The 26,709-nt window shown below is 48.1% G+C and overlaps 1 protein-coding gene across 1 annotated transcript in view; it reads left to right on the plus strand.

The window, feature by feature from the left end:
- DNAH8 (dynein axonemal heavy chain 8) overlaps positions 1 to 26,709 on the plus strand; it is a 9,979,189-nt gene that overhangs the window by 5,868,380 nt on the left and 4,084,100 nt on the right. Inside the window, exon 45 of the mRNA XM_069236651.1 lies at positions 26,172 to 26,333. Within this exon, the coding sequence (XP_069092752.1) occupies positions 26,172 to 26,333 (162 nt within the window). The remainder of the gene's footprint in view (positions 1 to 26,171; positions 26,334 to 26,709) is intronic.

Below are 26,709 nucleotides of genomic sequence, written 5' to 3' on the forward strand. Positions count from 1 at the left end.
TTTCCGAAATGGGATCCAAGAAAAAAAAGCTACATCAAATTGCGACTCGCAAATGATGTTGCACCGCAGTTTGCGAGTTCGCTTTTAGCGAGGTCGCTATTTGCGACCTCGCTAAAAGCAAACTCGCAATTTGCGAGTCCGGTGGCGCAATTTGCGACTGGCCCTCAAATTGCATGCAGGTGCGGCAAAACGGTTGGAAAAACACTTCCTGGCTCTTGCTGATGACATCAGAACCAGGAAGTCATCAAATACACCTGGGAGGAGGGAGGACCACACCCTTTTCAAACTGCTGAACAACTACCTGGAGGAACTGCTGCTACCATGAAGACACAGGCGTGCAGGAAGGAAAAGGAAACTAAAGTTCTCAGAAAAATAACTTGAGGTGCTGACAGAAGAATGCTGCCAGCACCATGACCAGCTATTTGGCAAAGAAGCCCTGAGTGTCCCAGACACTGAGAAGAGGAGGATCTGGCTGCAAATCCAGGAGAGGATTAAAGCCATTGGGGTGAGCCACCGAACCTTTGATGAGATAAAGAAAAGGTGGTACGACCTGCGCTCCAGGACAAAGGAGAGGGTGGCAGAGCGCCTCAGGGAAATGAGGGGCACAGGAGGAGGCCGATCCACCATCCCACCACCCACAGCCATGGAGGAATTGGTGGAGCAGACACTGGAGCCTGAGGCTGTGTCAGGAATGGGAGCATTGGACACGTCAGCGCAAGGGCCATCCAAAAGTGAGTACCAGAAAATATGCATGTACACCTACAAATGCTATATCCACACTCTCCCAGTACACAGCAGCATGCACAGCCAGATTAGCTCCATTCCAGCCTAGCGAGCACCAGATTGGTGCATTATGGGCAATGTAGTACAGTAGTCAGCATATAGGCAATTGTTTATTATGAGGCATTCAACAGATGTTAGAGACTGACAGTATGTTCCCTATGTCCCACAGGTCTCCCACAAGACACCCCCACCAGCCACACCATCCAGGGTGAAGACAACCGGCCACAGGCAGTGAAGGAGGCTGCAGCAGCCATTCCAGGGCCCAGCACAACACCACCACAGTCCCCTCCAGAAGAAGTACAGGATATAGAGGAAGGTGACACAACACCTGGCCCCAGCCATACTGTGAGACATCCAGAGCCAGCAGCACAACCGCGTCGCAGACGCAGAGTCCAAGTCCAGGCGGTGCCCCAAGAGGAGATAGGGGAGGCATCAATGACTGCATTTGAGGCATCCCTCCTTTCCGGTCAGCACCTGCAAACAAGGCAATTACGGATTATATCAGATGCAATGCAGAGACTGGAAAACAATATGACACATGGCCTGGCTGATGTGAACACACAGTTCACAAGACTAAATGACAATGTCAACGAACTTACACAGTCAATCCGCCAACTGGTGATGGAACTGGTGGCTGAGAGACGTAGAGCAAGGCGCCGGGAGCGCCACCTAATTACCAGATTCGACCGCATGGCAGCGTCCATTGGCCGTCTTGCCATGAACACTTCAGGCCTGTCAAGACGGACCGTGAGTCTGCAGGTGGAACTGGGCCACTTTGCAGGGGATGTGGCGCGGGGACTGGGCCGCATTAGCCACACAGTGGACATGTTGGAGGCCAGGCAGGTGGCAAGGGGCACGGGTGAGACCCCTCAGGACAGTAAGGAGGGGTCCACTATCAGCAGTGTATCTGCCACAGACACATGTGTACTGAAGAGTGGGAGTGCACGTCAGGGGTCATCTGACCCACCTGGGACGAGCCATGCTGGGCGAACTAGGAGGAGGATGTAGGCAAGAACACTGCAGGACTCATGAGGCACATGCAGTCAATGTGTCCTCAGTAAGGGTGGACAGGTGCAGCCCCTTACTGTACAGTTATGTTCTTTAGTCATTGGGTTCACTTATTAAAATATTTTGTTTGTTCCACTACACAACTGGGCTCTTTGTGTGTGACATTAGTGAGTGCGGTGTCTGTTGCCACGTACCTTCCAAAGTATTGGGTTGCAATGTGGTCTTGTCTCTGTTTGCCTTGATTTGCAATGCTTCTATCTCCAGGCTGCCGATGTGGTAGCTCTTGCTCCTCATCCTCTGAATCTGGGTCTGCAAGGGTGAGATGTAGCCCACGTCTGGTGGCAATGTTGTGTAGGATCGTGCATGCGCCAACTATCTTGAATGCTGTTATTGGGGCATACTGGAGTGCACCTCCACTTCTGTGGAGGCATCGGAATCTTGCCTTTAATAGTCCAAAGGTCCTCTCTATGACATTTCTGGTCCGCCGATGTGCACTGTTATATCGCCTCTCATTCTCATTGCTAGGTGTTAGGTATGGGGTAAGTATCCATGGACTTAGCGCATATGCACTGTCACCTGTTTGGCAAAAATAAGCAATGTTAGCAGGGCATGGATGGTTTCTACAGTGACCTGTGTGTATGGCTTCAGGGTGTGGTCAGCAATGCCTAATAGATATCCGTCTCCAAACTCCCCACGTTCTGGGCATTGGTGTATCCCACTGTTCCTGAAAATGTAAGAGTCATGTGTACTCCCTGGAAATGTGGCTACAATGTCAGTGATGACATTATGGGCGTCACATACCACCTGGATGTTCAGTGAGTTGGTACATTTCCTATTGCGGAAAAGATATTCCAGATTTGCAGGAGGGCAGATTTGTATATGTGTCCCGTCCACACACCCTATTACATGAGGGAAGTTGCCAATTGTGTAGAAGTCCAACTTGGTACTGTTAATTTCAGCCTCATTCCTGGGTAGGTATATGTATCTGGACATGTGTGTGAGTATGGCATCTAGGAAACATCTGAGGAACCGTGAGAGTGCACTTTGGGATACCCCACCTGCCACTGCAATCACCCCCTAATAGCTACCCGAGGCCAAGAGGTGCAGAGAGCATAGCACTTGCACATGTGTGGGGATGGGGCTGGCGCGCACAGTCTGGCGTTGAAGCTGCAGATTGAGTAGATCAATTAATTCTAATATTGCTTTACTGCTTAGTCTGTATTTGTCATAAATCTCCTCCTCAGTTTGTTGGAAAAGTGTCTGCCTGGTTCTATATATCCTCTCATGTCTCTGGCTCCTCCTCCTCCTCTGCTGGGCGGCGTGGACTCTCCTCCTCCTTGCTATCACATATATTTCAGCCATTGTGAGTAACCCAGGTGCCTTCTGGGTCTCCTTTTATACTTTGGTTCTGGTTACCACCTTCTCTGACTTAGTGGTAATTTGGGTGTGCAAAATGGGCTTTTTGCGACTAATCGCAATCTGCGAGTGGCTTTTTCATATGGTTTGCAACTCGCAATTTGTGACTTCCTATTTGCGGGTCGCAAAATCAGGTCGCAAATTTTGCGAGTCGGTAATGGCTCGTATCGCAATTTGCACTTCGGAAATGGGATTTTTGCATCCCATTTCCGATTTTGCGGTGTCGCAAATTGCGATTCGGGCCATTTGCGACTCGCAAAACTTTGCTACATCTGGCCCTAAATGTGGTTTTATTCTGATGTTGTGTTGTTTAACCTTTTGTTTCCTACAGGTCTCCTTCCCAGCTGTTTCCTACCTAATTCCTTTTTCCCCTCTTGAACTCTCCCAGTCTCTGTGATTCATCTATCAGAGTCTTGGAGCTGTTCAGTGGTGGACGTGTTGGGAACGTGCGCAGACCCCAAGGATCTGGTGACTCTGACATGTGGGTGAGTAGACTGAAGGTGATTAGCTTCTCGACCGATAGCTAGTGGAGGGTCCTCAGGTGTTGGGAGATGTGTTCTCTGCCTGAGAGGTCCATAATGAGTCTTGCGGCAGCGTTCTGGATGAGTTGTAGTTTTTTTATGTTTCTAGTTGAGGTGCCAGCATAAAGGGCATTGCCGTAGTTGAGCTTGCTTGTGACTAAGGCGTGGGTGACTGTCCTGTGTCAGTCTGCTGGGATCCATCTGAAGATCTCCCGAAGTTTGAGGAGTGTGTGCCAGCAGGAGCAGGCAACTGAGTTTACCTGGAGGATCATGAACTTCATTCTAGTGAGAACCTCCCTTAGTGTGGCATCATGTTTCAATTGTCCTCCCCATACACAAGGATGTCATCCTGGAAGAACATCAGAGAAATGATACCCTTAAGCACCTCCTTCATCAACCTGTGGAAGCAAGTAGCAGTCGAAGCCAACCCAAACGGCATTCTAACAAATCTGAACGTTCCCGAAAGTGTGCCAAAAGGTATCAAAGGCCTTGAAACACCTGGTGATAGGCTGCTGATAGATCCAAAATATTACAGGCCTTCGCCCCTGCCAGCATGGTCAAGGTTTCATTAATTTTCGGGAATGGCTGTCGATCAACCACAATGCACTGATTCAATCCCTTGAGGTCCACACACATTCTAATCTTTGTGCCATTATCCTTTGGTGCTAAAACTATGGATGCCAGCCATTCTGGGGCTTCAGTTTCTTCAGTCAAACCTAGCTTTAGCAGTTTATATCACTCCTCCTCTATTGTTTTATCATAAGATGAGGAACTTTTCCAACTTTATGTCCAACTAGCTTGACACTAGATTTTAAATAATCTTAAATTATACATTTATTAGTAGACCATGTTTCTCTTCAAACACTTCAGGAAACTCTGCTACCACATCTGCATCATCACTAATAGTTGACACCAATTACACTTGATCAGGAGAGTTCCGGTTCAAGGTAATTCCAAGGTCTCTCCTATGATGCCAAACCAAAAGGTTTTCACCCCTTTTTGCTACGTACACTTTTCCCACAATTTCACGTCCTTTGAATCTGATCGTCAACACTGTGTATCCAAACAAGTCAATTTTCTGCCAACTACATCCTTCCAGGTTAATATCAGGTGGTGAGTTCAATGTTTTCCTTACCAAATGTCTCCTCCCAATTCTTGAACATTACACTTAGTGTTAGTAAAATGTAACACCATCTTCTGGTTCACAGAAGGGTCCCCAACATTGTTCACTTTGAAGCTCCTACAAACTCTGGCATAATGACCTTTTTTGCTACAGTTCCTACAAGTAGCATTATAAGCATACCAGTTTATATTATGAGATAACTGATTAGAACTTCCACATTTAAAACATTTGTTTTTCTTACCTTTGGAATCTTTGAGTGCATCCCCACTCACTCGTAAGCATTCAGAAACTTTTTGTACAAGACTTGGCTCATCCTTGTAATCAGATATTACAGTAGCTTTAGTAAGGATGGAATTTGAGGAATCTCACATTTCCTTGACCCAATGTATTGCATGCTCCATGCTCTCAACCATAGTTTTGGCATCTTTCAAATGTGGATTTTTCGCTAGTAAGTTTTCCTGCACTCTTGGGTCATTTGTGCAATGCATCCAATTGATCCTGGTTAACGACTCTGTGAGATCCACAAACTCACACGTCTGTGCCAATGTCGTAAAAAAACAATGTTTTTTTCAACCCTCTCATCCTTAGTTTAAGTGAGCATAAAAAACATATACCTTTCTATGATCACATTTGTACGGGGTCAAAAATGTCTCTGTAGCATTGTTAACCTCTTGAGTGTGGCCATCGGCCACTAACTGACGCCTGCACTACCTCCCTGGTGCGGGTCACAACCAGTGGCCGGCACCAGGAAGGGGGTTGATTTTTTTTTATTGAATCCCCCCGTTCTCCAACCCGCCCCTTTGTGATGTCAGGCCGCCTTGAGGCACCCTGACGTCACAATCTGTTTTCTCCACCGGAGCAGGAAGTAGTGGTAAGGCCGATTCCTGCTCCGTTGGGGAAAACAGGCCCAAACGGGCCTCCCCACCATTCGGGATGGCCTTGTTTGAAAGGGGAGATTCTCCCCTTTCAAACGAGGCCTACCTGAAACTGCACAACTGCTATCCAGGGCCAGGAAACCCCACTAGACACCACAAATTTCACTTGGTGGGGACAGCCCACTCTGAAAATGGGCCGGCCGCCCCACCCGAGCCCCAGGGCATATTTGTTTTTTAAAATAAGTTTACCCTTGGGGGCGGCGCGATTGCGCTCCCCCAGGGGTTAAAAAAGAACAAAAACAAATATATATACATATATATATATATTTTTTTTTTTAAGAAATGGACAGGGGGTCATCCTTGAGCAGGGCGACCCCCTGTGGGGGCAATTAAACAAAAATAGTTCTATAGTTTCCCTTGGGGGGCCACTATGGCCCCCAGGGAAACTACACAACTATTTAAAAAAAATAGATCTTTAAATATGTATAGATCTATATGTAGATATATTTATTTATATAGATATATCTATCTATGTATATATATATATATCTATCTATATAGATAGATATATCTGTATTTAGATATGTATATCTATATGTATAGATGTGTGTGTGCGTGTGTGTGTGTATATATATATATATATATATATATATATATATATATATATATATATATATATATATTGTAGGAGGCTGGACTGGCTTGTAGTGAGTACCAAGGGGTACTTACACCTTGCACCAGGCCCAGGTATCCCTTATTAGTGTAGAGGGGTGTCTAGCAGCTTAGGCTGATAGAAAAGGTAGCTTAGCAGAGCAGCTTAGGCTGAACTAGGAGACGAGTGAAGCTCCTACAGTACCACTAGTGTCACTTGCACAATATCATAAGAAAACACAATACACAGTTATACTAAAAATAAAGGTACTTTATTTTTATGACAATATGCCAAAAGTATCTCAGTGAGTACCCTCAGTATGAGGATAGCAAATATCCACAAGATATATGTACACAATACCAAAATATGCAGTAATAGCAATAGAAAACAGTGCAAACAATGTATAGTCACAATAGAATGCAATGGGGGGACATAGGGATAGGGGCAACACAAACCATATACTCTAGAAGTGGAATGCGAACCACGAATGGACCCCAAACCTATGTGACCTTGTGGAGGGTCGCTGGGACTGTGAGAAAACAGTGAGGGTTAGAAAAATAGCCCACCCCAAGACCCTGAAAAGTGGGTGCAAAGTGCACCTCAGTTCCCCAAAAAGCACAGAAGTCGTGATAGGGGAATTCTGCCAGAAACAACAACACCAGCAATGCAACAACGATGGATTTCCTGACGAGAGTACCTGTGGAACAAGGGGACTAAGTCCAAGAGTCACGATCAAGTCGGGAGTGGGCAGATGCCCAGGAAATGCCAGCTGTGGGTGCAAAGAAGCTGCCACCGGATGGTAGAAGCTGTGGATTCTGCAAGAACGACAAGGGCTAGAAACTTCCCCTTAAGAGGATGGATGTCCCACGTCGTGAAGAGTCATGCAGAAGTGTTTCTGTGCAGAAAGACTGCAAACAAGCCTTGCTAGCTGCAAAGGTTGCGGTTAGGGTTTTTGGATGCTGCTGTGTCCCAGGAGGGACCAGGATGTCGCCAATTGCGTGAGGGGACAGAGGGGGCGCCCAGCAAGACAAGGAGTCCTCTCAGAAGCAAGCAGCACCAGCAGAAGTGCCGGAACAGGCACTACAAAGTGGAGTGAACCGGAGCTCACCCGAAGTCACGAAAGAGTATCCCACGACGCCGGAGGACAACTCAGGAGGTCGTGCACTGCAGGTTAGAGTGCCGGGGACCCAGGCTTGGCTGTGCACAAAGGAAATCCTGGAAGAGTGCACAGGAGCCGGAGTAGCTGCAAAACACGCAGTTCCCAGCAATGCATTCTAGTGTGGGGAGGCAAGGACTTACCTCCACCAAACTTGGACTGAAGAGTCACTGGACTGTGGGAGTCACTTGGACAGAGTTGCTGAGTTCAAGGGACCTCGCTTGTCGTGCTGAGAGGAGACCCAGAGGACCGGTGATGCAGTCTTTTGGTGCCTGCGGTTGCATGGGGAAGATTCCATCGACCCACAGGAGATTTCTTCGGAGCTTCTAGTGCAGAGGGGAGGCAGACTACCCCACAGCATGCACCACCAGGAAAACAGTCGAGAAGGCAGCAGGATCAGCGTTACAAGGTCGCAGTAGTCGTCTTTGCTACTTTGTTGCAGTTTTGCAGGCTTCCAGCGTGGTCAGCAGTCGATTCCTTGGCAGAAGGTGAAGAGAGAGATGCAGAGGAACTCTGATGAGCTCTTGCATTCGTTATCTAAGAAATTCCCCAAAGTAGAGACCCCAAATAGCCAGAAAAGGAGGTTTGGCTACTTAGGAGAGAGGATAGGCTAGCAACACCTGGAGGAACCTATCAGAAGGAGTCTCTGACGTCACCTGCTGGCACTGGCCACTCAGAGCAGTCCAGTGTGCCAGCAGCACCTCTGTTTCCAAGATGGCAGAGGTCTGGAGCACACTGGAGGAGCTCTGGGCATCTCCCAGGGGAGGTGCAGGTCAGGGGAGGGGTCACTCCCCTTTCCTTTGTCCAGTTTCGCGCCAGAGCAGGGCTGAGGGATCCCTGAACCATTGCAGACTGGCTTATGCAGAGATGGGCACCATCGGTGCCCCTCAAAGCATTTCCAGAGGCTGGGGGAAGCTACTCCTCCCCAGCCCTGACACCTTTTTCCAAAGGGAGAGGGTGTAACACCCTCTCTCTGGGGAAGTCGTTTGTTCTGCCTTCCTGGGCCAAGCCTTGCTGGACCCCAGGAGGGCAGAAACCTGTCTGAGGGGTTGGCAGCAGCAGCAGCTGCAGTGAAACCCCGGGAAAGGTAGTTTGGCAGTACCCGGGTCTGAGCTAGAGTCTCGGGGGATCATGGAATTGTCTCCCCAATGCCAGAATGGCATTGGGGTGACAATTCCATGATCTTAGACATGTTACATGGCCATGTTCGGAGTTACCATTGTGACGCTATACATATGTCGTGACATATGTATAGTGCACGCGTGTTATGGTGTCCCCGCACTCACAAAATCCAGGGAATTTGCCCTGAACAATGTGGGAGCACCTTGGCTAGTGCCAGGGTGCCCACACACTAAGTAACTTAGCACCCAACCTTTACCAGGTAAAGGTTAGACATATAGGTGACTTATAAGTTACTTAAGTGCAGTGTAAAATGGCTGTGAAATAACGTGGACGTTATTTCACTCAGGCTGCAGTGGCAGGCCTGTGTAAGAATTGTCAGAGCTCCCTATGGGTGGCAAAAGAAATGCTGCAGCCCATAGGGATCTCCTGGAACCCCAATACCCTGGGTACCTCAGTACCATATACTAGGGAATTATAAGGGTGTTCCAGTAAGCCAATGTAAATTGGTGAATTGGTCACTAGCCTGTTAGTGACAATTTGTACAGAGAGAGCATAACCACTGAGGTTCTGGTTAGCAGAGCCTCAGTGAGACAGTTAGGCATCACACAGGGAACACATACATATAGGTCACAAACTTATGAGCACTGGGGTCCTGACTAGCAGAGTCCCAGTGACACATAACAAACATACTGAAAACATAGGGTTTTCACTATGAGCACTGGGCCCTGGCTAGCAGGATCCCAGTGAGACAGTGAAAACACCTGACATATACTCACAAGCAGGCCAAAAGTGGGGGTAACAAGGCTAGAAAGAGGCTACTTTCTCACATATATACATACATATATATATATATATATAGTAGGAAGTTGGATCTGTATAAACTATCTCAAAGTGAAAGATAGTGTGCTCGATTTTGTGGTAGTGTGGCCGGGCAGTAGGCTTATCAGAGTGTAGTGTTAAGCAATTCCAGGCCAATAGGTTTTTATATATGAAAATATATTTTCTTAATTTATTTTAGAACCACAAGATTCAAGATTTGAGGTAAGTTCATAAAATACAAGGTACTTCACACAGGTAAGTATAGAACTTTGAGTTAAAACAGTAGTACACACAGTTTTGGTTAAAATGGCAATAAGCTATTTTAAAAGTGGACACACTGCAAAAATCAACAGTTCCTGGGGGAGGTAAGTTTAGTTAGGTTTCTCAGGTAAATAAAGCACTTACACAGTCAGTCTCCTGGGCATAGGCAGCCCAACATTGGGGGTTCAAGGCAACCCCAAAGCCACAGCACCAGCAACACAGGGTCGGTCAGGTGCAGAGGGCAAATGAGGGGCCAAAACACATAGGCGCCTATGAAGAACAGAGGTGCTCCGGTCCTAGTCTGCTTACAGGTAAGTACCTGCGCCCTCGTGGCACAGACTAGGGGGGTTTTGTAGAGCACTGGGGGGGACACCCTCAGCGGCACAGGGGCGGCCGGGTGCAGTAGACAAAGTAGGCGTCAGGTTTGCTATAGAACAAAATGGAGGCAGCCGGGGGTCACTTAGGAGATGCAGGCAGGGCACAGGGGGGCTTCTCGGGCCAGCCACTTACTGAGCTAGGATGAAGGCCGCCTGCTAATCACTCCTGAAATGGTAGGTGGTTCCTCTCGGTCCTGGGGGCTGCGGGTGCAGTGCTTGGTCCAGGCATTAGGTTCCTTTGTTACCAGGCAGTCGCGGTCAGGGGGAGCCTCTGGATCCTCTCTGCAGCCGTAGCTGTGGGGGTGCAGGAGGGTTGACTCAGGGTGTCCACGTCGTTGGAGTCCCCTGGGAGTCCTCTCTACAGTGTTTTTTGCCCTGGACTCGAGCCGGGGGTGTCGGGTGCAGAGTGTGAAAACTCACGCTTCTGGCGAGAACTGAGAGTCTCTTTAAAGTTGTTTCAAAGTTTCAAACATCTCTGGACACGTGTTTCTGGGTTAATCCCTTCATCAGCAGAGAACAAACATTTCCTTCCCTTTTTAAAGGCCAACTGCCTGGCTGCTCATCAGATTTAATTGCAGTCACCTGATATCAGTTGAATACCGGTTTTGTCCCAGTGGACCTCAAGTGAGCCGCAAAGTGCATCCTGGTAAAGGTAGTCCTGAATATTTTAAAATTATATCCGAAGTGGGTTGCTGTAGGAAGTTGGCTCTGTATGTACTATTTCAAAGTAAGAAATAGCATGCACAGAGTCCAAGGGTTCCCCTTAGAGGTAAGATAGTGGCAAAAAGAGATAATTCTAATGCTCTATTTTGTGGTAGTGTGGTCGAGCAGTAGGCTTATCAGAGGGTAGTGTTAAGCATTTGTTGTACACACACAGGCAATAAATGAGGAACACACACTCAAAGACAATTCCAGGCCAATAGGTTTTTATATAGAAAAATATATTTTCTTAGTTTATTTTAAGAACCACAGGTTCAAGATTTACAAACAATTCTTTAAATAAAAGGTATTTCACTCAGGTATCTTAGGAACTTTGAATCATCACAATAGCATGTACAGTTTTAAGAAAAATGGCAATAAGCTATTTTGAAAATGGAGACACTGCAAAAATCAACAGTTCCTGGGGGAGGTAAGTATTTGTTAGGTTCACAGGTAAATAAAGTAGGGTTCAAAGTTGGGTCCAAGGTAGCCCACCGTTGGGGGTTCAAGGAAACCCCAAAGTTACCACACCAGCAGCTCAGGGCCAGTCAGGTGCAGAGGTCAAAGTGGTACCCAAAACACATAGGCTTCAATGGAAATAGGGGTGCCCTGGTTCCAGTCTGCCAGCAGGTAAGTACCCGCGACTTCGGAGGGCAAACCAGTGGGGGTTTGTAGGGCACCGGGGGGACACAAGCAGGCACAGAAAGTACGCCCTCAGCGGCACAGGGGCGGCCGGGTGCAGAGTGCAAACAGGCGTGGGGTTTGCAATAGAGATCAATGGGGAGACCCGGGGGTCTCTTCAGCGATGCAGGCAGGCAATGGGGGGGAGGTCCTCGGGGTAGCCACCACCTGGGCTAAGAAGAGGGTCACCTGGGGGTCGCTCCTGCACTGGAGTTCGGATCCTTCAGGTCCTGGGGGCTGCGGGTGCAGTGTGTTTCCCAGGAATCGGGTTCTTTGAAGCAGGCAGTCGCGGTCAGGGGGAGCCTCTGGATTTCTCTGCAGGCGTTGCTGTGGGGGTTTAGGGGGGTCAACTCTGGCTACTCACGGGCTCGCAGATGCCGGGGATTACTCCCTGTAGAGTTAGTTTTCCGCAGGTCGAGCCGGGGGCGTCGGGTGCAGAGTGGAAAGTCTCACGCTTCTGGAGGGAAACGTGTGGTCTTTAAAAGTTGCTTCTTTGTTGCAAATTTGCAGTCTTTGTGAAACAGGGCCGCTGTCCTCAGGAGTTTCGTGGTCCTTTTAGATGCAGGGCCGTTAGGGCTGGGGCCAAAGCAGTTGGTATCTCTGTGAGAAGGTAGCCTCTTTCTAGCCTTGTTACCCCCACTTTTGGCCTGTTTGTGAGTGTATGTCAGGGTGTTTGTCACTGTTTTCACTGTCTCACTGGGATCCTGATAGCCAGGCCTCAGTGCTCATAGTGAAAACACTATGTTTTCAGTATGGTTGTTATGTGTCACTGGGATCCTGCTAGTCAGGACCCCAGTGCTCATAAGGTTGTGGCCTATATGTATGTGTCACTGGGACCCTGTCACACAGGACCCCAGTGCTCATAGGTGTGCATGTATGTGTTCCCTGTGTGGTGCCTAACTGTCTCACTGAGGCTCTGCTAACCAGGACCTCAGTGGTTATGCTCTCTCATTACTTTCAAATTGTCACTAACAGGCTAGTGACCATTTTTACCAATTTACATTGGCTTACTGGAACACCCTTATAATTCCCTAGTATATGGTACTGAGGTACCCAGGGTATTGGGGTTCCAGGAGATCCCTATGGGCTGCAGCATTCCTTTTGCCACCCATAGGGAGCTCTGACAATTCTTACACAGGCCTGCCACTGCAGCCTGAGTGAAATAACGTCCACGTTATTTCACAGCCATTTTACACTGCACTTAAGTAACTTATAAGTCACCTATATGTCTAACCTTTACCTGGTAAAGGTTAGGTGCAAAGTTACTTAGTGTGAGGGCACCCTGGCACTAGCCAAGGTGCCCCCACATTGTTCAGAGCCAATTCCCTGAACTTTGTGAGTTCGGGGACACCATTACACGCGTGCACTACATATAGGTCACTACCTATATTTAGCTTCACCATGGTAACTCCGAATATGGCCATGTAACATGTCTATGATCATGGAATTGCCCCCTCTATGCCATCCTGGCATTGTTGGTACAATTCCATGATCCCAGTGGTCTGTAGCACAGACCCTGGTACTGCCAAACTGCCCTTCCTGGGGTTTCACTGCAGCTGCTGCTGCTGCCAACCCCTCAGACAGGCATCTGCCCTCCTGGGGTCCAGCCAGGCCTGGCCCAGGATGGCAGAACAAAGGACTTCCTCCGAGAGAGGGTGTTACACCCTCTCCCTTTGGAAAATGGTGTGAAGGCAGGGGAGGAGTAGCCTCCCCCAGCCTCTGGAAATGCTTTGTTGGGCACAGAGGTGCCCAATTCTGCATAAGCCAGTCTACACCGGTTCAGGGACCCCTTAGCCCCTGCTCTGGCGCGAAACTGGACAAAGGAAAGGGGAGTGACCACTCCCCTGACCTGCACCTCCCCTGGGAGGTGTCCAGAGCTCCTCCAGTGTGCTCCAGACCTCTGCCATCTTGGAAACAGAGGTGCTGCTGGCACACTGGACTGCTCTGAGTGGCCAGTGCCACCAGGTGACGTCAGAGACTCCTTGTGATAGGCTCCTTCAGGTGTTAGTAGCCTCTCCTCTCTCCTAGGTAGCCAAACCCTCTTTTCTGGCTATTTAGGGTCTCTGTCTCTGAGGAAACTTTAGATAACGAATGCATGAGCTCAGCCGAGTTCCTCTGCATCTCCCTCTTCACCTTCTGATAAGGAAACGACCGCTGACCGCGCTGGAAGCCTGCAAACCTGCAACATAGTAGCAAAGACGACTACTGCAACTCTGTAACGCTGATCCTGCCGCCTTCTCGACTGTTTTCCTGCTTGTGCATGCTGTGGGGGTAGCCTGCCTCCTCTCTGCACCAGAAGCTCCGAAGAAATCTCCCGTGGGTCGACGGAATCTTCCCCCTGCAACCGCAGGCACCAAAAAGCTGCATTACCGGTCCCTTGGGTCTCCTCTCAGCACGACGAGCGAGGTCCCTCGAATCCAGCGACACCGTCCAAGTGACTCCCACAGTCCAGTGACTCTTCAGCCCAAGTTTGGTGGAGGTAAGTCCTTGCCTCACCTCGCTGGGCTGCATTGCTGGGAACCGCGACTTTGCAAGCTACTCCGGCCCCTGTGCACTTCCGGCGGAAATCCTTCGTGCACAACCAAGCCTGGGTCCACGGCACTCTAACCTGCATTGCACGACTTTCTAAGTTGGTCTCCGGCGACGTGGGACTCCTTTGTGCAACTTCGGCGAGCACCGTTTCACGCATCCTCGTAGTGCCTGTTTCTGGCACTTCTCCGGGTGCTTCCTGCTTCAGTGAGGGCTCTTTGTCTTGCTCGACGTCCCCTCTCTCTGCAGGTCCAATTTGCGACCTCCTGGTCCCTCCTGGGCCCCAGCAGCGTCCAAAAACGCCAAACGCACGATTTGCGTGTAGCAAGGCTTGTTGGCGTCCATCCGGCGGGAAAACACTTCTGCACGACTCTCCAAGGCGTGGGGGATCCATCCTCCAAAGGGGAAGTCTCTAGCCCTTGTCGTTCCTGCAGTATTCACAGTTCTTCAGCCTAGTAAGAGCTTCTTTGCACCAACCGCTGGCATTTCTTGGGCATCTGCCCACCTCCGAGCTGCTTGTGACTTTTGGACTTGGTCCCCTTGTTCCACAGGTACCCTCAGTCAGGAATCCATCGTTGTTGCATTGCTGATTTGTGTTTTCCTTGCATTTTCCCTCTAACACGACTATTTTGTCCTTAGGGGAACTTTGGTGCACTTTGCACTCACTTTTCAGGGTCTTGGGGAGGGTTATTTTGCTAACTCTCACTATTTTCTAATAGTCCCAGCGACCCTCTACAAGGTCACATAGGTTTGGGGTCCATTCGTGGTTCACATTCCACTTTTGGAGTATATGGTTTGTGTTGCCCCTATCCCTATGTTTCCCCATTGCATCCTATTGTAACTATACATTGTTTGCACTGTTTTCTAAGACTATACTGCATATTTTTGCTATTGTGTATATATATCTTGTGTATATTTCCTATCCTCTCACTGAGGGTACACTCTAAGATACTTTGGCATATTGTCATAAAAATAAAGTACCTTTATTTTTAGTATAACTGTGTATTGTGTTTTCTTATGATATTGTGCATATGACACTAAGTGGTACTGTAGTAGCTTCACACGTCTCCTAGTTCAGCCTGAGCTGCTTTGCTAAGCTACCATTATCTATCAGCCTAAGCTGCTAGACACCCTATACACTAATAAGGGATAACTGGGCCTGGTGCAAGGTGCAAGTACCCCTTGGTACTCACTACAAGCCAGTCCAGCCTCCTACAATCTCCGCCTTCTCTACAGGGCTTCAGGCCTCAGTCCTTCTTCGTCTTCAGGTTGCAGGAATCTATCTTCCTCGGTTCTGGGAGCCCCTAAATACTCAATTTAGGGGTGTGTTTAGGTCTCGGAGTATAGCAGCCAATGGCTACTCTTTGTGCCTCTTTGTGCCTCCTCCCAGTGGGGAGGGGGGTCACATCCCTAATCCTATTGGGGGAATCCTCCATCTGCAAGATGGAGGAATTCTTAAAGTCAGAGGCACCTCAGCTCAGGACACCTTAGGGGTTGTCCTGACTGGCCAGTGACTCCTCCTTGTTTTTCTCATTATCTCCACCGGCCTTGCCGCCAAAAGTGGGGGCAGTGGCCGGAGGGGCGGGCATCTCCACTAGCTGGGATGCCCTGTGGGCCTGTAACAAAGGGGGTGAGCCTTTGAGGCTCACCGCTAGGTGTTACAGTTCCTGCAGGGGGAGGTGAGAAGCACCTCCACCCAGTACAGGCTTTGTTCCTGGCCACAGATTGACAAAGGCACTCTCCCCATGTGGCCAGCAACATGTCTGGTGTGTGGCAGACTGCTAAAACTAGTCAGCCCACACTGGAAGTCGGGTATGTTTTGAGGGGGCATCTCTAAGATGCCCTCTGGGCGTATTTCACAATACAATGTACACTGGCATCAGTGTGCATTTACTGTGCTGAGACGTTTGATAGCAAACTTCCCAGTTTTCAGTGTAGCCATTATGGTGCTGTGGAGTTCATGCATGACAGACTCCCAGACCATATATTCTTATGGCTACCCCGCACTTACAATGTCTAAGGTTTTGCTTAGACACTGTAGGGACATAGTGCTTATGCACCTATGCCCTCACCTGTGGTATAGTGCACCCTGCCTTAGGGCTGTAAGGCCTGCTAGAGGGGTGACTTATCTATGCCATAGGCAGTGTGAGGTTGGCATGGCACTCTGAGGGGAGTTCCATGTCGACTTAGTCATTTTCTCCCCACCAGCACACACAAGCTGGCAAGCAGTGTGCATGTGCTGAGTGAAGGGTCCCCAGGGTGGCATAAGACATGCTGCAGCCCTTAGAGACCTTCCCTGGCATCAGGGCCCTTGGTACCAGGGGTACCAGTTACCAGGGACTTGCCTGGATGCCAGGGTGTGCCAATTGTGGAGACAAAGGTACAGGTTAGGGAAAGAACACTGATGCTGGGGCCTGGTTAGCAGGCCTCAGCACACTTTCAAATCATAACTTGGCATCATCAAAGTCAAACAGTCAGGGTTTAACTATGCCAAGGAGGCATTTCCTTACACAAACCTCCCCCCCACAAACGAAAGAGGATGAGACTAACGTTTCCCAAGAGAGTTTTCATTTTCTAAGTGGAAGAACCTGGAAAGGCCATCTGCATTGGCATGGGCAGTCCCAGTTCTGTGTTCCACTATAAAGTCCATTCCCTGTAGGGAGATGGACCACCTCAACAGTTTTGGATGTTCACCTTTCATTTGCATTAGCCATCTGAGAGGTGTGAGGTCAGTTTGAACTACAAAATGACTACCAAAGAGGTATGGTCTCAGCTTCTTCAGGGACCAAACCACAGCAAAGGCCTCCCTCTCAATGGCACTCCAACTCTGCTCCCTGGGGAGTAACCTCCTGCTAATGAAAGCAACAGGCTGGTCAAGGCCAACATCATTTGTTTGGGACAAAAGTGCCCCTATCCCATGTTCAGAGGCATCAGTCTGCACAATGAACTGCTTGGAGTAATCTATAGGTTTTAGAACTGGTGCTGTGCACATAGCTTGTTTCAGGGTGTCAAAGGCCTGTTGGCATTCTATAGTCCAGTTTACCTTCTTAGGCATTTTCTCGGAGGGCAGTTCTGTGAGGGGAGTCACTATGGACCCATATCCCTTCACAAACCTCCTGTAGTAGCCGGTCGAGCCAAGGTATGCCCTGATTTGAGTCTGGGTTTTTGGAGCTACCCAGTCCAGAATAGTCTGGATCCTGGGTTGAAGTGGCTGAACTTGGCCTCCGCCTACAAGGTGTCCCAAGTAAACCACAGTGCCCTGCCCTATCTGACATTTGGATGCCTTGATAGAGAGGCCTGCTGCTTGCAGGGCCTTCAAAACCTTCTTCAGGTGGACCAGGTGATCCTGCCAGCTGGAGCTAAAGACAGCAATATCATCAAGATAAGCTGCACTAAAGGACTCCAAGCCAGCAAGGACTTGATTCACCAACCTTTGGAAGGTGGCAGGGACATTCTTTAAACCAAAGGGCATTACAGTAAACTGATAATGCCCATCAGGGTGGAGAATGCTGTCTTTTCTTTTGCTCCTGGTGCCATTTTGATTTGCCAGTACCCTGCTGTCAAGTCAAAGGTACTTAAGTATCTGGCAGCACCCAATTTATCAATTAACTCATCTGCCCTTGCAATGTGATGGGCATCTGTCTTGGTGCCAGAATTAAGTCCTCTTTAGTCCACAGAAAACCTCATCTCTCTCTTACCATCTTTTATGTGAGGTTTGGGGACTAAGACCACTGGGCTAGCCCGGGGGCTGTCAGAGTGCTCAATGACTCCCAATTCCAGCATCTTGTGGACTTCCACTTTGATGCTTTCCTTAACTTGGTCAGACTGTCTGAAAATGTTGTTTTTGACAGGCATGCTGTCTCCTGTGTCCACATCATGGGTACACAGGTGTGTCTGACCAGGGGTTAGGGAAAAGAGCTCAGCAAACTGTTGTAAGACTTTCCTACAGTCAGCTTGCTGTTGGCCAGAGAGGGTGTCTGAATAGATCACTCCATCTACTGAGACATCTTTAGGGTCAGTGGAGAGGAGATCAGGGAGAGGTTCTCTCTCAGCTTCCTGGTCTTCATCTGTAACCATCAACAGGTTCACATCTGCCCTGTCATGAAAGAGTTTGAGGCGGTTCACATGGATCACCCTTTTGGGGGTGCTGCTAGTGCCTAGGTCTACCAGGTAGGTGACCTGACTCTTTCTCTCTAACACTGGGTAAGGGCCACTCCACCTGTCCTGTAGTGCCCTGGGAGCCACAGGCTCCAGAACCCAGACTTTCTGCCCTGGCTGAAACTCAACCATAGCAGCCTTTTGGTCATACCACATCTTCTAGAGTTGTTGGCTGGGCTCAAGGTTTTTGCTTGCCTTTTCCATGTACTCTGCCATCCTGGAACGTAGGCCTAGTACATAGTCCACTATATCTTGTTTAGGCCCATGAAGAGGTCTCTCCCAGCATTCCTTTACAAGAGCTAGTGGTCCCCCTGCAGGATGGCCAAACAGAAGTTCAAAGGGGGAAAACCCTACTCCCTTCTGAGGCACCTCTCTGTAGGCGAAAAACAGACATGGCAAGAGGACATCCCATCTCCTTTTGAGTTTTTCAGGGAGCCCCATGATCATGCCCTTCAATGTCTTGTTGAATCTTTCCACAAGACCATTGGTTTGTGGATGGTATGGTGTGGTGAATTTGTAAGTCACCCCACACTCAATCCACATGTGTTTCAGGTATGCTGACATGAAGTTGGTACCCCTGTCAGACACCACCTCCTTAGGAAATCCCACTCTGGTAAAGATACCAATGAGTGCTTTAGCTACTGCAGGGGCAGTAGTCGACCTAAGGGGAATTGCTTCAGGGTACCTAGTGGCATGATCCACTAGTATGTATTGGTTCACTGAGGCTGTGGGAGGTTCAAGCGGACCCACTATGTCCACTCCCACTCTTTCAAAGGGGACCCCCACCACTGGAAGTGGAATAAGGGGGGCCTTTGGATGGCCACCTGCCTTACCACTGGCTTGATGGGTGGCTCAGGGGACACAAAACTCCTTTACTTTCTGGGACACGCTGGGCAAATAGAAATGGTTGACTAACCTCTCCCAAGTCTTGGTTTGTCCCAAATGCCCAGCCAGTGGAATATCATGGGCTAAGGTCAGAATGAACTTCCTAAACTCCTGAGGCACTACCACTCTCCTAATGGCACCAGGTTTGGGATCTCTTGCCTCAGTGTAGAGGAGTCCATCTTCCCAATAGACCCTATGTGTTCCAGTGATTTTGCCTTTTGTTTCCTCAGCAGCTTGCTGCCTGAGGCCTTCAAGAGAGGGACAGGTTTCTTGCCCCTTACACAACTGTTCCCTTGTGGGTCCCCCTGGGCCTAAGAGTTCAACCTGATAAGGTTTCAACTCCATGGGCTCAGTTCTCTCAGAGGGCAGAACCTCTTCCTGGGAAAAGAGGTTCTTTTTCTTGTGTTGTGTTGAATCTGGTTCCCCAGTCTTCTTTCCTTTTCTCTTGGAGGGTTGGGCCATTATTCCAGGCTCCAACACCTTTTTTTCACCCTGAGCTCTGCACTGTGCCCTTGTCTTGACACACACCAGTTTAGGGATACCCAGCATGGCTGCATGGGTTTTGAGTTCTACCTCAGCCCATGCTGAGGACTCCAGGTCATTTCCAAGCAAACAGTCTACAGGGATATTTGAGGAGACTACCACCTGTTTCAGGCCAGTGACCCCTCCCCATTCTAAAGTTACCATAGCCATGGGATGTTCTTTAGTCTGATTGTCAGCGTTGGTGACTGGATAAGCTTGTCCAGTCAGGTATTGTGGTGGGGAAACCAGTTTGTCTGTCACCATTGTGACACTGGCACCTGTATTCCTCAGGCCTTCTATACTAGTCCCATTAATTAAGAGTTGCTGCCTGTATTTTTACATATTAGGAGGCCAGGCAGCCAGTGTGGCTAAGTCCACCCCACCCTCAGAAACTAATGTAGCTTCAGTGTGAACCCTGGTTTGCTCTGGGCACACTGTTGATCCCCCCCTGGAGACTGGCTATTCCAGTGCTAGCTGGAGTAGAGTTTGAAGTGGAACCTTTCTTGGAACAGGCCTTGTCTCCAGTTTGGTGTCCCTGCTGATTACAGCTACGACCCCAGGCATTTTTGGGATCAAAGTTTTTATCCTTGTACCCAAAATTGGATTGTGAAGAGGCTTTGGACCATCCCTCCTGAGCAGGTTTTTGGGGCCCTGTAGAAGACTCTTTACTTTTATCCTTGGATGTCTCAACACTCTTCCACTGGGGAGTCTTTGTGACCCCTTTCTTTTGGCCACCCCCTTTGGAAGTCTTGGTCACCGTAGTCTTGACCCAATGCTCCGCCTTCTTTCCCAGTTCTTGGGGAGAAATTGGGCCTAGGTCTACCAGATGCTGATGCAGTTTATTATTGAAACAATTACTTAAAAGGTGATCTTCCATAAACAGATTGTACAGCCCATCATAATCATTTACACCACTGCCATTAATCCAACCATCCAGTATGTTGACTGAGAAGTCAACAAAATCAACCCAGGTCTGGCTTGAGGATTTTTGAGCCCCCCTGAACCTAATCCAGTACTCCACAGTTTAGAATCCAAAGCTCTCAATCAGGGTCGCCTTCATGAGGTCATAGGATTCTGCATCTTTTCCAGAGTGTAGGGAGTGTATCCCTACACTTTCCAGTGAACATTTCCCAAAGGAGAGCACCCCAGTGAGATCTGTTTACTTTTCTGGTTGCACAAGACCTCTCAAAAGCTGTGAACCATTTGGTTATGTCATCACCATCTTCATATTTAGAAACAGTCCCTTTGGGGATCTTTAGCATGTCAGGAGTATCTCTGAACCTATTTAAATTGCTGCCACCATTGATGGGAGCTAAGCCCATCTCGTGTCTTTCCCTTTCTTTGGCTAGGAGCTGTCTCTCCAAAGCCAATATTTTGGCCATCCTGGCTAACAGGGGGCCATCTTCATTGAGGCTGCCCTCAATGCTTCCAGAGCTGTTGGACTCTCCTGTGAGAGAAGCAACATCTCTGACTATCACTTCTGGATTTAGGGTTGGAGAAACCCTGGGCTCCCTATCTAGGACTGGAGGTGGGAATTCCTCCACATCACTAGTATCCCCCTCTGTGAGGCCATCATCAGAGGGGTTGTTTTTAGCAAACTCTGCCAAAAGCTCCTGGAGCTGTACTTTGGTAGGGTTTGAACCAGTTTTTATCTTTTTGATTTTGCAGAGAGACCTTGACTATGACATCCTAAGATGCAGGTAAGGCGTGAGGTTGAGTTCCACCACCATCTCTTCTGCAGCAGACATTTTGTTTCTAAAAGTGGGAATACTTTTTAAGAATCTAAAACTACCTCTAGAACTTAATCCAAACTTTTACAAACCTTTTAAACTCTAAAAGAAATGCTAACAGGGACTAACACAAGGCCCTAGCAGGACTGTTAATTTTTTTTTAAATAGTTCAAATTTCAAAAATCAGTTTCTAATGACAATTTTTGGAATTTAGCCATGTAATCAGGTATTGGCTGAGTAGTCCAGCAAATGCAAAGTCTTGTACCTCACCGCTGATCCACTAATGTAGGAAGTTGGATCTGTATGTACTATTTCAAAGTAAGAAATAGCATGAACAGAGTCCAAGGGTTCCCCTTAGAGGTAAGATAGTGGCAAAAAGAGATAATTCTAATGCTCTATTTTGTGGTAGTGTGGTCGAGCAGTAGGCTTATCAGAGGGTAGTGGTAAGCATTTGTTGTACACACACAGGCAATAAATGAGGAACACACACTCAAAGACAATTCCAGGCCAATAGTGTAGGAAAGTACCATCTTGCCTCGCATGTTACCCCCATTTTTCACTGTATATATGTTGTTTTAGTTGTATGTGTCACTGGGACCCTGGTATCCAGGGCCCCAGTGCTCATAAGTGTGCCTGAATGTGTTACCTGTGTAGTGACTAACTGTCTCACTGAGGCTCTGCTGATCAGAACCTCAGTGGTTATGCTCTCTCATTTCTTTCAAATTGTCACTAACAGGCTAGTGACCAATTTTACCAATTTACATTGGCTTACTGGAACACCCTTATAATTCCCTAGTATATGGTACTGGGGTACCCAGGGTATTGGGGTTCCAGGAGATCCCTATGGGCTGCAGCATTTCTTTTGCCACCCATAGGGAGCTCTGACAAATCTTACACAGGCCTGCCACTGCAGTCTGAGTGAAACAACGTCCACGTTATTTTACAGCCATTTTACACTGCACTTAAGTAACTTATAAGTCACCTATATGTCTAACCTTTACCTGGTAAAGGTTAGGTGCAAAGTTACTTAGTGTGAGGGCACCCTGGCACTAGCCAAGGTGCCCCCACATTGTTCAGGGCCAATTCCCCAGACTTTGTGAGTGCGGGGACACCATTACACGCGTGCACTACATATAGGTCAATACCTATATGTAGCTTCACAATGGTAACTCCGAATATGGCCATGTAACATGTCTATGATCATGGAATTGCCCCCTCTATGCCATCCTGGCATAGTTGGCACAATCACATGATCCCAGTGGTCTGTAGCACAGACCCTGGTACTGCCAAACTGCCTTTCCTGGGGTTTCACTGCAGCTGCTGCCAACCCCTCAGACAGGTTTCTGCCCTCCTGGGGTCAAGCCAGGCTTGTCCCAGGATGGCAGAACAAAGGACTTCCTCTGAGAGAGGGTGTTACAACCTCTCCCTTTGGAAAATGATGTGAAGGCAGGGGAGGAGTAGCCTCCCCCAGCCTCTGGAAATGCTTTCATGGGCACTTTGGGTGCCCATTTCTGCATAAGCCAGTCTACACCAGTTCAGGGACCCCTTAGCCCTGCTCTGGCGCGAAACTGGACAAAGGAAAGGGGAGTGACCACTCCCCTGACCTGCACCTCCCTGGGAGGTGTCCAGAGCTCCTCCAGTGTGCTCCAGACCTCTGCCATCTTGGAAACAGAGGTGCTGCTGGCACACTGGACTGCTCTGAGTGGCCAGTGCCACCAGGTGACGTCAGAGACTCCTTCTGATAGGCTCCTTCAGGTGTTGCTAGCCTATCCTCTCTCCTAGGTAGCCAAACCCTCTTTTCTGGCTATTTAGGGTCTCTGTCTCTGGGGAAACTTTAGATAATGAATGTAAGAGCTCATCCGAGTTCCTCTGCATCTCTCTCTTCACCTTCTGCCAAGGAATCGACTGCTGACCGCGCTGGAAGCCTGCAAAACTGCAACATAGTAGCAAAGACGACTACTGCAACTCTGTAACGCTGATCCTGCTGCCTTCTCGACTGTTTCCAGGTGGTGCATGCTCTGGGGGTAGCCTGCCTCCTCTCTGCACCAGGAGCTCTGAAGAAATCTCCTGTGGGTCGACGGAATCTTCCCCCTGCAACCGCAGGCACCAAAAAGCTGCATTACCGTTCCCTTGGGTCTCCTCTCAGCACGACGAGCGTGGTCCCTGGAACTCAGAAACTCTGTCCAAGTGACTCCCACAGTCGAGTGACTCTTTAGTCCAAGTTTGGTGGAGGTAAGTCCTTGCCTCCCAACGCTAGACTGCATTGCTGGGTACCGCGTGATTTACAGCTGCTCCGGCTCCTGTGCACTCTTCCAGGATTTCCTTATGCACAGCCAAGCCTGCATCCCCAACACTTTAACCTGCAGTGCACAACCTTCTGAGTTGTCCTCCGGCGTCGTGGGACTCCCTTTTGTGACTTCGTGTGGACTCTGGTTCACTCTTCTTCCAAGTGCCAGTTCAGGTACTTCTGCGGGTGCTGCCTGCTTCTGTGAGGGCTCCCTGAGTTGCTGGGTGCCCCCTCTGTCTCCTCCTCCAAGTGGCGACCTCCTGGTCCTTTCTGGGACCCAAAAACCTCTAACGCTACGCTTGCAGCTAGCAAGGCTTGTTTGCAGTCTTTCTGTATGGGAATACCTCTGCAAGCTTCATCGCAACGTGCGGCATCCATCCTCCGAAGGGGAAGTTCCTAGTCCTCTTCTTTCTTGCAGAACTCCAAGCTTCTTCCAACAGGTGGCAGCTTCCTTGCACCCTCAGCTGGCATTTCCTGGGCTCCTACCCACTCTCGACACAGTCGCGACTATTGGACTTGGTCCCCTTGTTTTACAGGTACTCAAGTCCGGAAATCCACTGTTGTTGCATTGCTGGTGTTTGTTCTTCCTGCAGAATCTCCCTATCACGACTTCTGTGCTCTCTGGGGGTAGTCGGTGCACTTTACACCTACCTTTCAGGGTCTTGGGATGGGCTATTTTTCTAACCCTCACTGTTTTCTTACAGTCCCAGCGACCCTCTACAAGCTCACATAGGTTTGGGGTCCATTCGTGGTTCGCATTCCACTTTTGGAGTATATGGTTTGTGTTGCCCCTATACCTATGTGCTCCTATTGCAATCTACTGTAATTCTACACTGCTTGCATTACTTTTCTTGCTATTACCTGCATAATTTTGGTTTGTGTACATATATCTTGTGTATATAACTTATCTTCATACTGAGGGTACTCACTGAGATACTTTTGGCATATTGTCATAAAAATAAAGTACCTTTATTTTTAGTACTTCTGTGTATTGTGTTTTCTTATGATGTGCATATGACACCAGTGGTATAGTAGGAGCTTTACATGTGTCCTAGTTCAGCCTAAGCTGCTTTGCCATAGCTACCTTCTATCAGCCTAAGCTGCTAGAAACACCTCTTCTACACTAATAAGGGATAACTGGACCTGGCACAAGGTGTACGTACCTCTGGTACCCACTACAAGCCAGCCAGCCTCCTACACCATTACATTGGCCAGGAGGGCCAGTGAGTTGTTGACACTTATGGTGAATCCTCTGTATATTACCTTCAACCATGACGAACTGGTCTTTGAGGCAAGTGCCTCAATCCTTCTGAAGGTAGTCACTCCTTTTCATGTAGGCTAGATCATCACTTTGCCTAGCTTTTATGCCCCACCTCATCTTTTTAAGGAAGAGGAGAGACTCTTCTGTCTGGACTTAAAAAAACATTGTTGGTCTACCTTGACCTCATAAGAGACTTCAGGTTGGATTATCATTTCTTTATAGGATACGTCAGGGCCAAGAAAGGAAAGGCTGTGCAGAAATTATCGATCTCCTGATTGGATAGTGCTCTGCTCAAATATCATGCAGTGCACTCTCCAATAATCAACTACCTGAGGGTTCATTCTACCAGTGCCAATGCTCCAACCACTGTGTTGACATGCTAAGATCTGTTCCTGGACATCTGTTAAGCTTCAATGTGGGCTTTCTTGCACACATGTACTAATCATTAGTGCCTGGACAGTCCATCCTGCAGGTCTTTCTCGTCTGTGAACCAACCTCAAGGGAGGCATTGCTTGGGTATCTATTCTTAAATAAGGAATCTGTGGCTAGAAGTGTCTATCAGAATGAACAGGTTTCATGCTTTCAGTGGCACTTCATCTGGCAGAGACTCTGTCTATCCACAGGTCCATTCCTTCCTACTCTGGAACCTGACTAAAGAATGAGGGCCCTAGAAATTCACACTAGTTGTCTTTTCTCATTATGACTCCACACTCCTGGTGTGGAAAGCTGTGAAAATGAACTAATGTCACTGCAATGAGGTGGAACCTATTTATGCCTTGCTTACGTCACTTCTGGCATGGACAACGCCGCTACGTAGATATTGTGCCAAACGATGCCACATGCCGGGGCACAGAGACATTGCTTGCAAATTTCCGGATCCAGTCTGACATCTGGGGATAATTGCAAGATAAGGAATCTGCTAGCTAGAGTATCAGATAAGGCGTAACAATGTAAGTAACGTGTTCTTTATTTGATGCTATTTTACAGAATTGCACTAATATTGATTGAATGCTGGTGTAGTATCAACACATAAGCATGTTACATCAAAATTAAAAGGGAAAATGCAATTTACTAAATGAAATCAACAAAAGAACATACACAAAAATATACTACTTGATTTGTACTTATGTGCTGCTTAAAAAAAGTATTTCTCTAGTACTAGAACTGTACCAACTGTATAACTAAAAATGTAAGCCAGATCTTTCTGTTCTATTTCCCTCATTAACATGTATTGTTTAAACAAGTATATGTCCATAAAATGAAACAAAAGAATCCGTATTTTTAAACTGTGCCTTTCTTTTTTTAGTTGGACAATCCAGTGAGTGCAAAAGGCCCAGTTGAGCTCTGGCTTGGGGATTTGCTACGTGCACAGCAGACTTCCTTAAATACAGTGATCAGAAATGCCTATTATCAAATCAGCGAACCAGGATTTCAACTACTGGAATTTCTTGTTCAGTACCAAGCACAGGTACTGTTTATGTACTTCGTTAGTAGCATTCTAAAGTTGCCAATGGCTAGTATAGTTCTGAAGAGGCAAACATTAATTCTAAAAGAGATTATAGCAAGTGCTGGCTATGATTCTGGTTGCGCGTGTTCAAGCACTTTAAAAGACTAATTTCCGCGCAAAAAGCACTGCATGATTGTAGGAGGCTGGCCTGGCTTGTAGTGGGTACCAATGGTACTTACACCTTGTGCTAGTTCCAGTTATCCCTTATTAGTAGAGTAGTAGTGTTCTAGCAGCTTAGGCTGATAGAGGTAGCTATAGCAGAGTAGCCAGGGCTGAACTAGGAGACATGCAAAGCTCATGCAATACCACCTATCATATAGATACTATATCATAAGTA

Source organism: Pleurodeles waltl, chromosome 5 (assembly GCF_031143425.1).
Source record: "Pleurodeles waltl isolate 20211129_DDA chromosome 5, aPleWal1.hap1.20221129, whole genome shotgun sequence".
Classification (NCBI taxonomy): domain Eukaryota; kingdom Metazoa; phylum Chordata; class Amphibia; order Caudata; family Salamandridae; genus Pleurodeles; species Pleurodeles waltl.